Genomic DNA, 13,320 nt, shown 5'->3' on the forward strand with positions numbered 1-13,320 from the left:
AGGCGATGACAATGACAATACTAAGCGAACTTTTCCGACTCAGGGAGTGGAGAAGTTTGTAAAGATCAGCGTATCAACATCGTAGGAATAGTGGAACACCTGTTATGACATCACCTTGAAGCAACAGATTGAGGCGAACACCGGCTCGAGGCCTGCATAATAAATGCGCTTACATACTCGACCACATATGGCACCCGCGTGCTTTGCGCGACCGTGGTTCTCGTATCGGATCCTCTAATGTGTAAAGACTTCGGGGTCACTCAGTTACTCCGCGCGCACGGCACCAGAACGATCGTCCCCGCTTGTCTGCGGGGTTCTCGGTGCGCCAGGCAGCTCGCGCGGAGGATTTCACCGACCGCCATCGCAAACCATGCCGTTATCACAGCTTAGTGAGCAACAACGAGCAACCATTGCCGACCGCACTCGAGTATGGGAAGTAAGACGCTTCTGCCAGGTATTGCCATCTGTCGTCAAATACGTACGCGGCTCGGAAGCTGGCCTCACAGCCACGCTTCCAGAGCGGCAGGGACGTTATATCAAAAATGAACCGGACGGCGCGCTCGCTGCTATGCTGCGTTGCGTTATCCATCAAACGGGCGCCGATTTGGCAATGGTCAGCTTGCTAGACGACCATACTCAATACTTCATCTCCGGGGCCAGTCGGGATGATGCGAATGATGCCAAAGTCACACTGGGTAAGTGAATTGGACACCATGCTAGAACTACACTAGCAGAGAATCTAACTTATGTAGAAGATTCAACTAAATGGTATGGATGCGAATCAGTTACCCATCATGGAGGCCTGTGTGAGCGGACTATCACACGCCGGAATCAGCCCGGCAACTTGGCTATTTATGAAGAGCTCGACATGGCCACGTCGGAGAGAACCAAAGACCTACCTTTTGTAAGGGGCGACATCGCCAAGTTCAGACACTACGTGGGTGTGCCCCTAAATCCTTATGATGGTCCAAATATCGGTACAGTGTTCATATTCAGTTCCACGCCGTCGAAGGAAGGCTTGTCAGAGACTCATCGTTCATACTTGTTTGAAACAGCATCACATATTATACGGCACTTGGAACAAGCAGTAGAGGCGCTGGAAGGCAAAAGATTGCTCAAGTTTAACCAAGGTGTGGCTTCGTTACTGAGGATGGGTTCCTCTGCAGGACTGGCGGCTGAGTCTGCGCAGGAGCAGCCTTTGCCAGAGAGTCGTGATGAGCGGCAGTCTCTGGTCTCAAACCTATACAACGATTCCGCTCTACGATTATACCAGCTATCAGCGACGCTGCTTTACGATGCTTTCGAGTTTGATGGAGTTCGAATTCAAGAACTAGGACCCTCGGGTAACTTCGTCAACAGAAATCCCGCCTGGAATGGCTCTAGTATATTGGCAGAGCATCTAGGACCCAGAGCTCATAAGCCTCAGAGCCTAAGCCATACATTGACTAGCCGACTACTCGAATTATTTCCTCAGGGGGCTGTCTTCCAGGTACTCGACGAGAAAAGCAAGATTATTGCTGCTACAAGTGCAAGTGACGTTGCTCTAGTTGATGATCCAGTCATATCAATGGAGTTGTCGAGGTCTTTTCCAGGAGCAGTACAAATCGTTCTGATGCCGCTCTGGGACACCTTCCATGAACGGACCACCGGTGCAGTATTGGGATTTGCCAACACTCAGTCTAGGGTATACCTCGGCTCGACGGATCTTGCGTCTATTTCTGCGTTTTGCACGACCATCATGACGCAAGTGCGGCGTCTAGAAGCACAAGCTATGGACAAGATCAAATCAGACTTCCTCGGATCAGTATCTCACGAGATGAGGACACCACTACATGGCATGCTATCAAGCCTTGAGCTTCTAGCTGATATACCGCACGATGCACACCAACACGACTTATTAGAAACTGCGAGATACAGTGGCCTATCACTACTTGATACCATAGAGCGTGTTCTCTATTTCAGCAACATAAGTTCTGGATCATATAATTCAGAACATACAGGATCCAATGTCCCAAGCGAAGGACTCGTTCATCCATCAAGTCTTGTACAACACAAGCCGGCAGCTTGCCCACGGGAGAGTGACACTGTAGAGGCTATTAACATTTGCGAAGATATCATACATAGTGAGTCGCAAAGATTACGTCTCAAAGAGGCTGTTCAATCTGAGCCCTCCATGGGTTAGTGCACTGGTAGTCCGTAGTAAAAAACTGGCTCAAGCTCACGTTCGACAGTTGCGATACATCCTCCGATTATAGTGTTCGATACGAATGCCACATGGTCCTGCCGCCTGAAGGCTGTCGGTAGCTTTCGCGTAATCTTAACCAACTTTATGGTAGGTTGTCCAACAAACATGTCTATATAAACCATACTAACACTGAAAAGAATAATGCCTTGAAGTTTGGTGAGTCGACAAACTGTGTTCGAGTTTCATTGAACATCACGAATGATGCAATCAGTGTCTCTTGCACGGACGCTGGGCAGGGCATAGCTTCGGACTTTATTCGCCATTCGATATTTGATCCATTTTCTCAGGAAAATCCTGTCACCGAGGGCACTGGTCTTGGACTTTCTATAGTCAAGCAGACGGTTAGTATGTTTGATGGCGATGTACAGATCGAGTCGAGCAAGAAGCAAGGTTCTACTTTCACAGTTAGACTCCCATCGACTCAATTGCTGCACCGCCCACTGGATAGTGCAGCAGAGTACATCGACACTCAATCTAGTACTGCCGAGTCGCCTCAGCTAGGGATCAGTCTTTTCGCCCCAAGGCGGTGGGAGACGGGCGATGTAGTAAGAGACCAACGGCGACTTGGATTACTGCTAGATTCGCTTACGCAAGGTCTAAGACGGTGGTTTCGTATTACGGTCATTCCTTGGGAGATTGCAAGCATGAATTCGCAGTCGCGGCTGCTTATCGCCTTGAAAGAAGACGAAGAAAGCGCAAAACTGACCTACGGTGGCACATACAGCGACGCTGAGCGTATCTTGCTTTATCCAGATTCGCAAACCGCGCTCAGCCCACACACAACGCCTTCCGAAAAGATCGCAGCCATTACTGGCCCAGTGACTATTTCAAAACTTCAAGGTGCGCTGGCGCACTTGTTCCCTGACACAGTCTCATCTCCCGAGCTTCGTCGCCATTCCGACGCTACATCAGTAACTACGGGACGTCAGAAGCCATTGGGCAGAGGAAACCTCAATCAGTCGAGTGTGGAAACAAACGACACATCCGACGACCCACCGATATCATCACTGTCAGATTTAGTGCTCGAAGAAAACCCGAAATCAGACGGCGAAAAAAGCGCTGTGCATCCACAGTCAATGCCGGTAGCCGCCCAGTCCAGAACTTCAGAAGTACAAGCATCGAGAGAGCCCATCGAAGCACGGCCACCAGAACAGAACATACCAATACAGATAGTGCAAGTAGAACAGCCGAATCTGACTACGCCATTGAAAGCACTCGCAGCGGAGCCGAAACTATTGCTTGTCGACGACAACGCTGTCAATCTTAAGGTGCTTACCATGTATGCACGCAAATGTAGCAAAACGCCTGCAACGTCTGTAGGTGGTGGTCAGGAAGCCATTGATGCATTCAAAAGCACCATGGAACCGAATAACGGTGAAGCTGCGCAACCTTTTGATCTTATCTTCCTCGATCTCTCGATGCCAGAGGTCTCGGGCTTCGATGTAGCGAGGGAGATTCGTGAGATGGAAGCACGATTGAAGCGTGATAGGACGTACATATGCGCACTGACTGGGCTTGTGAGTGGGAAAGATCGTAATGCAGCATACGAGTCCGGTGTTGATAATTACCTTGTCAGGCCTGCACGGCTGAAAGATCTGCAGGGTGTTATTGAGCTTTGGAGAAATAGCCTAAGTCAGTAATAAGAAGAAAACATGGTAGATGTTTGCCTCAATGTACTTCTCGTATCTCTCGGTGAATGTGACCTACGGAAGCATCAAACATATGGTCTGGTTATTGATAAATCACAGATGCTCCAACATTAGGAGACTAGCTAGGAGGTCACGTGTCTCTTCCATATCTCCAGGTACGTCCGGCGTGTTCGCAGCGCTACTGTCTGTGCACCAGTCGATGATGATAAGATAAATGCAGAGGACATGGCTTTCCTCAACACGTCTCGCCAGCGAAAGAACGACTGCGAAAGCCACATTCCAACCAAAGCAAGCAATACATTGGTCCATGGCACTCGGACGTATATGCACTAGTGCCTGCGGAGGACTAACGCGCCCGAAATGCCGATCGCGTGGGATCTGATAATCAAGTATCGCAACGTCATGATCCTGTATCTACGACGAATCCGCAAAAGTCTCGCCCTGTCAGCCCTTTGATGGAGGACCGCTAGCGGACGTAATGTCGCGGACAAAGTGTTGAAACACGACCTTGACTACCTTCTCCACTCCTTCTCACTGCTGACCGTCGCGATTGTTGGCGGCTTTGGGGCGTTCTATTCTTGGTAAGCTGAATTCGCACTTGTACCCGATGCCGAAGATGATTACAATCGCCGTCATTAGCTTGTCACTAGCGAGGCGCGACGTTTCTTCGCCCATTACCGTGTCACCTAATGAGGGGAAGACTGACTGGAGACGTAGTCGAGTTACAGCAATGCGCACGCGGTCGTGAATCAAACAGCGCCCCACGATACCCCGGATCCCCACCTTCGACAGCAAAAACACCCGACGCGACAAGAGTTGGAGGACACAAGCGATTCGAGATGGCTTCCACGACAGACGCCGCCTTTGTTGAGGATATCGAGGTGGAGCAGGAGTTTAGAGCGCGCGTCAGGAATCTCAAGAAGGCGAACAAGTCAGGGGCAAGATCTTCAGGACCCGACAGCGATAACGAAGACGCGCCGCTGTTGGGTTCTTCGAGGCACAATAATGGGGGTGCGAATGGCGATGGAAATGACAACGAAGAAGAAGAATGGGCAGGAGACGCCGACTTTCGAGGTCTTCCCTGGTGGAAGCGGCCCTCGGTACGCGCAACGAATCCCCTGCACTCAGAAATCACTGGCTGACGGTCACAGATATTTTGGCTATTGCCGCCCTTCCTACTGTTCACCATAGCCTTCGGTGGTATTATAGTACCCAAAATCAACCTGATTATGGATTTGGTGTGCGAAGAGTACTATGCTACTCTGGAGACCGATCCAATATCCTCTCCCATGGACCCGGGGCAAGATCGATGCCAGAACGACGCCGTTTCCTCTCGCTCATCGCTCTTCCTTCTATACGCCAGCTTGTGCTCCGGTATACTCTCTGCTATTATAAGTCCAAAGATTGGTGCGCTCTCAGACCGGTATGGAAGGAAGAAATTCATGATTGCCAACACCTGCGGTGCGCTTTTCGGTGAGGTGCTCACCATACTGGCTGCCAAGTTTCCCGAGACTGTACACGTCAACTGGATTCTTGTCGGCTACTGCTTGGAGGGCATATCTGGATCCTTCATCGTCGGCATGGCATGCGCGCACTCCTACGCATCCGACTGCGTCGCACCACAGAAACGGAACGTTGCCTTTTCATACTTTCACGCTTGTCTGTTCGGTGGTATCGCCATTGGGCCTGCACTGGCTGGATACATCATCAATGCGCGCCAGAAGTACGTTGGCAAGACTGAAGCTGTCTTGCTCATCTTCTACATGGCTCTCGGTGCTCATTTGATCTTCATTGCGTTTCTCACATTCCTTGTTCCCGAATCCCTCAGCAAAGCACGCCAAGAAGCTGCGCGTGAGAAGCGCAGGGAAGAACTTGAACGACAAGGTCCTGCTGGAGATTTCATTAACCAATTACGCTCCATCAACCTCTTTGGTCCTTTAAAGATCCTCTGGCCAACTGGCCCTGGAACATCGTCTGCTGTGCGCTGGAATCTCCTTTTGTTAGCCGCCACAGATACCATCATGTTTGGTGTCGCAATGGGTGCCATGAGCGTTGTGTTGGTCTACACTCGCCGGCAGTTTGACTGGCACGAACTAGAGTCTGGTCGTTTTACCACCATTGTGAACAGCTCCCGTGTGTTCGCTCTTCTCGTCATCTTGCCTATTCTAACGCGCATCTTCCGCGGTAAGAATGGCGCGGCGCGTCTGCGCAGCTCGGGCTCTGATCTGTTCGATCTTTCCGTCATTCGAGCCGCTATCTTCTTCGACATGGCTGGTTTCATTGGCTATGCCCTTGCCCGCAAGGGCGAACTATTCGCGCTCTCTGGAGCTATCGCTGCTGTTGGTGGTATCGGTTCACCCACGCTTGGTGCTGCGTTGACGAAACACGTACCGCAGGATCAAGTCGGTCAATTGCTAGGTGCAACAGGTTTACTTCACGCCGTTGCACGTGTGGTAGGTCCAACTATCTTCAACGGCATCTATAGTGCGACTGTTGGGACATACCGCCAAACTGTCTTTGTGTGTCTTGCGGCAACCTTTGGAACCGCGTTTGTGTGCAGTTGGTTTATTCGTCCACATGGTAAGTTGCAAACACATCCCCATTGCATGGTTGACGCTCATACAACACAGTATATATCGACGAAGATGACAAACGCGCTGCGCAGGCGGATGGACAAGAAGCATAGCTTGCTTCCCTCCATGCTGGCGCTTCAATCGCAATCATTTCGGTACCTTAGATCTTTTGGACGCCATGTCCTTTTTCATCGTATATATCAGTGTAAACAGCGGGGGCGTTTGGGAAGGCATTTTGAAATGGATTACCTATTGTTATCTTGAAAGCCTGTATACTTATGGTAGACGCGGTGGCCCAACATATTTTCCTATAATGATCAAGCTATTGGTCCTTCATTATAGACTTCCTCGCATAGTGTTTGCTTACATGCTGCTGTTCAGGAATGTATAGAGCTATCTGCAAGCTGTGGACTGTGGGCTGTGAACAAGATATCATCACTCTCACGATCGTCGTCTGCTTTGCAGCAGCCTCTAATTGCCCGTGCCTCCATCACCCTGTGTACAACGACGTTGCGATCGTTGTCGCTGCTTGATGTCTTTCGTGTCCCAACACTCGTGCTCCTAGAATCCAAGTCCGGCGAATACCTACAGTCGTATCAGTTCGGATAGCACACTCTTAGTTCGTACACCAAGATGCCCATTTCTGATGGCACATCTTCGAGATTGGAGCTCTTATAGAGTGCTGATGTCTCATCCTTGAGTGTATCGCACGAATGCCGAACCTGATGATGTTTGATGCCGACCTCGATTTCTTTACTTTAGCCCATACCGGGCGCATAGCTTGTATTTGCTGGTTTGTTACCTAGGTAGGTTTGGGACAGCTGGTAGCTTACCGGCGCTATAGCGGGGCTGACTAACGACCCTCGGGCCGTCAGGTACGTCAGCTTCCACGTTGCATCTTTCCGTGCCAATTGGCTGTCGCGCAACCATTACTACTTTCACTCTTCATCTGTCGCATTTCCTCTGAGTCGCTCCAAGCTTGGGTCTCAGCGGTCGCGACCCCAACTCAATGTCAACAGCATTCCGGTAGCATCATCACTGGACAGCCCTCTCTAGGGCCCCGCAATCGCCATGTCGAAAGAGAACCGCGCCTTCGATACCCAGAGATTGGGTGCTGGTTATGGCTTCGAGTCGCACCCAAAGCGCGCTATTGAAATGCCCCCAACATGGGTCCTTCTCGTAGGCTTGGGCTTTCTGCTATGTGCAATGGGCTTCTGGGTATGAATTCATACGCGCATCTGAAGTGATGCACGCAACTAATGCAACTACGTGTGATAGCTCTACATAGCATTGAATCTCCTAGCACCCACTCCACGACTGCCACGACGCTCCGAGAAACAATACACGACAATTCTACCCGACGGCGCAAGAAGCCATCCAAAGGAACTTCCGTGTTGGCTGGATAAATGGGCGGCAGAGAAGGAGGCAGCGAAGAAAGAAGCAGCGAAAGAGCCAGGAAGCAAGGTTGTCATACCACCCCAGATGCCTATTGAGGAACCAGAGCTGTTCATGAGCGTCGTGGTACCCGCATACAACGAGGAAGAGCGTCTGGAGGGCATGTTGGAAGAGGCCGTTGACTATCTGGAGAGTCAATATGGCGATGCGCATGCTGGTGGGAAGGGTGAGAAGAGTCAGAAAGGATGGGAGATCCTCATTGTGAGTGATGGCAGTACCGATGGCACCGTTGACAAAGCGCTGGAGTTTGCGAAGGAGCATCAACTCAGCCAGCATCCAAAGTCAAAGCCAGGGCCATGGTCGAAAAACGGTGACGCAAAGGCACCACATTCCACACACATTCCACACGGCAGTATTCGCGTCATTACACTTGAAGAGAACAGAGGCAAAGGTGGAGCTGTCACACATGGCATGCGACACGTTCGAGGCCAGTACATCGTCTTCGCGGACGCAGACGGCGCAAGTCGCTTCTCTGACCTCGGAGCGCTTGTCGATGGCTGCCAAAGCATAGAGGACAAACATGGACGTGGTGTCGCCATCGGTTCACGAGCTCACCTTGTCGGTAGTGAAGCCGTTGTCCAGCGCTCCAAGCTCCGCAACTTTCTCATGCACTCGTTCCACATCCTCCTGCGGATCATGACACCTCCGGCTACTGCGCGCATCAAGGACACACAGTGCGGCTTCAAGCTGTTCTCGCGACCGGCGTTGCCGTACATTGTCCCGTACATGCACTCTGAAGGTTGGATCTTTGATGTCGAGATGTTGATGCTCGCTGAAAGTGCTGATATCGCCATGATTGAAGTTGCGATCGGGTGGAAGGAGGTCATGGGCAGTAAGCTGAATGTAGTCTGGGATAGCATTGGGATGGCGTGGGGTCTCGCGCTTTTGAGAGCTTGTTGGATAGCAGGCATCTATCGTAGAGACTAAGTGGCTGAAGGTAGCAAAAGATATTCTGTTCTAGGTTGTACAAGCAAGTCCTTCGTGTGAACGCTATCACCGAGTTCCGTTGAGCCGTTCAGAGGTCGCCAATTGCTAGGTATGAAAAGCTTCTCAAAATCCTCAATCGCCATATGGTACATGTATCCGCTATTTTGATGATGAGACATTACGCTAACGATATTGGCTACCACAGAGTGGGCGTCGCCGCTTTGCGATCGTTTGCTCATCAGGATTGGACGCATATTGTAACATGCAGAAGTCAATTGTACGCTTGAGCTTCTTGAAACGTACATCGTCTTTTCTTTCGATGATCGGTTGGATAACGCTATATCCGTCTCCGGAAAGCATCATCTACTCCATCAGTTGATATCTCTTCTGCACCAGTACACAGTCTCTTTCTTCACTATTCATATCACATCCCTTCCAATATATACTTCTTGTAACCTTCACCTGCTGGCGCAAGCTTTGATCGCATCCAGCTCATGGAAGCCCAGGATATGGCAAAGACGGTTCAATGATGGACATCATCGATAGATGCACAAGAAGATGCACATATGCAACTCGAATGTAATTATGCGCTTTTGCAGCCCCCATCAGAACACATGTCCTTAGATACCTCATTGCTCACTCAAACCTCGCGATCCATCCATCACCAACCCTCTCACCTTTTGCGTCCACTCCACCCCAGAAGATTAGACCACTGCCTGTCTCCATAACATCCGCACCGAAAAATGCTCTCGGACCAGGATGCAGCTTGCCATCTTCTTCCTCCAGTTGCTTGTCAGAAGGTAGCTGTACTACCGCCTCTGCCCAGGACAGGTGCCCTGTATCAGCACCCAAGGCAGACCTGATAGCATCTTTGATTTTTGCTGGATTGATAGCGTTCTTGAGCGTCATCGACGGCTTAGCCTCCAAGTCACTTGAAGGTATCTGGAGGACCCAGGTGTCGCTGAACTGAGTGACCTCATCCGCATGTTTGGGATCTTCTGGCTCAGTGTTCGAAACGTCAGCAGAAGAGTTGTTACGAGCTCCAAGGAGATAGACAAGGTAGTTTCTACCCCAGCCAGTAGTTACCGGCAGTAGCGCTCCATCATGCCGTGCACGAGGGCCTGGTGCTAGTGGGTTGGTTGGAAACGTGAAAGACTCCCACTTTCTCTCTTCACTCGACGAGGAGACGCTGATGTGATGCAGCTGACTGCTCATAGGGTCGGAACCAGATATCAGCCATAGTTGACCGTTCGCTAGTGCAGCATTCGATGTTGCGACTGGTGCTGTCGGAAGCTGCGTCCAGTAGCGCGCAGCGATGTCGAATTGCCATAGATCTGATGCGTTGTCACCAGAGCCATCAACTCCTCCAAACAGTATCAGGTGCTGATCATGCGCAAAAAGCTGGGCATTGCGACGTGGGCCTGGGCCAATGTCTCCTGTTTCGATATCTCCCTTTGATGGTTGCAAAATATCCCAGCTTTTCCTCTCGGGGCTGAAGAGCCAAACAGAGGATTGCTCATCGATCAGACCGCCATTCTCGTCGCTACCGCCGTATACGGCTACATTCCCATGAAATGCGCAGGCTGCATGACTCGATCTTGCTGTAGGTGTATTCCCACCCTCAGATGTTGGCAAAGCTGGGATGATACTATAGTCCATCTCTGGTTTCCCAGAATACTCAAGAGTGACGATATGCACATGGTTGCTAGCAAGAACATTGTTCGCAGTGTCGCCACCGAAAACATAAGCTTTGTTACCGATCACTGTGACTGTGTGATTGGAGCGTGCCAACGAGCGTCTGAAAGTCAGCTGGGTTCTGGCTACAGAAATAGTAAGGTACATACGCCGAAGTATCACCTGTTGCTGTGGCTATGCGTGTAAAGGTAACCTTGAGAGGGAGCGTTGGCTTGGAGACGATGTAAGCAGCGTAGCCTGCTTCCGCGGTGTGTTCAACCACTTCCGCAGCGACATAAGCGCCTGCTGCGATTTCAGCCATGATGTTGGTGCTGATTGGCGAAGAATTTTCTGACTGGTTACCAGGCAGTGAGTCGATAAGACGTCGAGGATGAACAATAGTGGCAGACGTGGATGGCTTGGAGAGGGGCGAGGGCTAATGCAGGTACGCGGGCGACGATGACGTCAATGGTTCCACAGCGACTGTATCTGCGAAGTCGCCTTTGGGACGCATGTTGCAACCACTCCGAATGCGTCCATACAACATAATGCACAACACCTACGCTTGTCACAATCAGGACAACACGATCACGGTCGCTCGACCGCGGATCTCCAAGATGACGGTACCATGTCGCTTGGCTTCTCGGAGCTGATCGTAGATGGCTAAGATTTCTAGGGCAACGTACCTCGTTCATTCAATATCAAATTGATGAGACAGATATTGATATTCAAGTATACTCGTCATGAATGCAGTGCTATCATATCAAGCACTATGTTGTCGGACCCTCAAAGCCAACCCGCCGTATCACTACCCAATGGTTTCGGCATGATGTCCCAACCGACGGACAGGCCCTCAATGCAGGCGGAGTGTCTTACTGCCTCGAGGACCCCAAGGTGTGTGTGTCGCGATTCTAGATACTGCTTGACATCCTCCGGCTTCTGAAAATCTTTCCGGTCGAATCCACTTTTGCCATCGTATCGGCCTAAGGACCGCATATATTTCATGACAGCAGCTAAGGATACGCTAACCTCGTAGGCGCCCCCATCAGTGGCTCGTTTGTATAATGCAGCTATGATTCCGGTCGCCAAAAGATAACCAGCTCCATGATCGAATGCTTGACAGGGCAGGACGCGCATCGGCTCGTTAGCGCCATAGTGCTCGGCCTCTGCCACATTAATACCGGAACAAGTTTGCACAAGTGAATCAAACCCACGGTTTTCAGACCAAGGACCTTCAGGACCGTAAGCGCTGAGACTTGCCACAATCAGTCTTGGGTTCGCTTCCATCAACTCTGCCGCACTGAGACCTTTTGCCGCTAGGCTTCCAGGACGATAGCTCTGGAGGAAAACGTCGGCTGTGGAGAGTAGATCTAGCAGCTTAGCCTTGTCTTCAGCCTTCTTGATATCGAGCTGTACTGTGCGCTTGCCGCGCGACAGGTCGATATCTAGATCAGGAAGATCAGGCAAAGATGGCGATGTGATCCATATAACGTCGGCCCCATGCGCAGCTAGTGTTTTCCCAGCCACTGGTGCGGCTATAACTCTGCTCATCTCGATAACGCGAACACCGTGTAGGCACTTGTTCGTTATTTCCGTTGTTGGCTGCGGTGGCATATGCGGCTCAGAGTGTGCAATCCTCTCGAAGAGAACAGGGGCATCCGCGATAGCGCTGGCTTGGGGTAAAGCCTCCCATTGATCGATAGATCGTAGCGCAGCGATTACTGCTCCACGTCGCCATGCTTCGGTCTCCAATTCCACAGCTTTCCATTTCGAAACTTCTCGAGTGACATCTTCTTTCGTCGCATTTGGTGGAAGTCCTAGCACATGTAGTGCGTTCTGATGATGATTCGGGAAAGAATCGTGTATCCTCACATATCCATCAGATGCTTTGTGAAATCCACCAATAGCACCCCAGGGTGGGGACGCGGACTTCCCGTCGACAGTGTACAGTCGCTCAGATTTGAACTCGACACACGCGTGCTCGGCTGGAACCGTGACCCGAGGTATTGGGGATGCGTTCCGAACGGACCAAAGTAGAGCTGCCGCCAATGCAGACGTTGCAATGGTGGATTGTGCGAGAATGTCGACTTTGAAAGAGGACGGTAGGCATTTGGCATCTAAAGGTAAATGTAATGAGTTGAGAGCTTCCTGTGGTAGACCCAGCGTCTTCCACACGAATGCAACCGAGCCGAACGCATCAAGGTTCAGTCGACCCATTGGATCTGTCGGTGATAGGGAGACAGGTTCAGCATCCAAGAGATGTATGACGGATCTATGAAGGATGATGAGATGGATACAGGCTGCACTGGTTTGACGACAGTAGGTGTTTAAGCCCAGGAAAGTGAGCCACGCAGATCTCAAGAATATGGAAATTTATCCGAGTTCCCAGGTCCGAGAATGCAGCGAACTGAGCGTCGGAACATACGATCGGAAAAGCAAGATACGAGACATATCATAAGGCAGTACAGTCACAGATATACAGCCGACGATTGCCGAGTGTCATTATGTAATCAAGCCGTGAGCCTAATCGAGTTACCCGCCAGGTTCTTCGGACTTACGCTCAGATTCGTCTCGTCACGTCACAGGGATGTAGAATGTGCTTTTGTGATTACTGGAGGCCTTGCCCATAGAGTACCGGTTATTGGTCTGTGCGTTGGAGAGGACACGTGAATTGTAAATATGTACGAAAATAAATTTAGTACTATACACCAGCTATTTTCCAGACCCAGAACGCCAACACAATGCAACTCCATGAATGCAAAAACACCTATGGTAGCCCAAACTCCGCTTCATGCGC

General features: G+C 50.7%; 4 protein-coding genes across 4 annotated transcripts; 2 read left to right on the forward strand and 2 right to left on the reverse strand.

The window, feature by feature from the left end:
• Window positions 1-370: 370 nt before the first annotated feature.
• On the forward strand, window positions 371-6,580 carry CC77DRAFT_925682 (hypothetical protein; the record flags this gene model as incomplete). The annotated part of the gene is made up of 6 exons (XM_018533870.1): window positions 371-695; window positions 753-2,155; window positions 2,383-3,877; window positions 4,612-4,994; window positions 5,046-6,474; window positions 6,525-6,580. The coding sequence occupies 6 exons, from the start codon at window positions 371-373 to the stop codon at window positions 6,578-6,580; spliced, it is 5,091 nt and encodes a 1,696-aa protein (XP_018391468.1).
• A 797-nt stretch (window positions 6,581-7,377) lies between these two features.
• CC77DRAFT_1015389 (hypothetical protein) lies at window positions 7,378-8,965 on the forward strand. Its single transcript, XM_018524012.1, has 2 exons — window positions 7,378-7,685; window positions 7,746-8,965. Exons 1-2 carry the CDS (start codon window positions 7,539-7,541, stop codon window positions 8,847-8,849), a joined length of 1,251 nt encoding a protein of 416 aa, XP_018391469.1. The 5' UTR covers window positions 7,378-7,538; the 3' UTR covers window positions 8,850-8,965.
• Window positions 8,966-9,348: 383 nt separating this feature from the next.
• CC77DRAFT_21515 (galactose oxidase) lies at window positions 9,349-11,077 on the reverse strand. Its single transcript, XM_018530688.1, has 2 exons — window positions 10,694-11,077; window positions 9,349-10,647 (listed from the first exon to the last, which is right to left on the reverse strand). The coding sequence occupies exons 1-2, from the start codon at window positions 10,843-10,845 to the stop codon at window positions 9,486-9,488; spliced, it is 1,314 nt and encodes a 437-aa protein (XP_018391470.1). The 5' UTR covers window positions 10,846-11,077; the 3' UTR covers window positions 9,349-9,485.
• On the reverse strand, window positions 11,064-13,102 carry CC77DRAFT_1015391 (CoA-transferase family III). The gene has a single exon (XM_018524013.1). It carries the CDS (start codon window positions 12,738-12,740, stop codon window positions 11,310-11,312), a length of 1,431 nt encoding a protein of 476 aa, XP_018391471.1. The 5' UTR covers window positions 12,741-13,102; the 3' UTR covers window positions 11,064-11,309.
• Between the last annotated feature and the right edge of the window lie 218 nt (window positions 13,103-13,320).

This window comes from Alternaria alternata (assembly GCF_001642055.1).
Source record: "Alternaria alternata strain SRC1lrK2f unplaced genomic scaffold CC77scaffold_1, whole genome shotgun sequence".
Lineage (NCBI taxonomy): Eukaryota > Fungi > Ascomycota > Dothideomycetes > Pleosporales > Pleosporaceae > Alternaria > Alternaria alternata.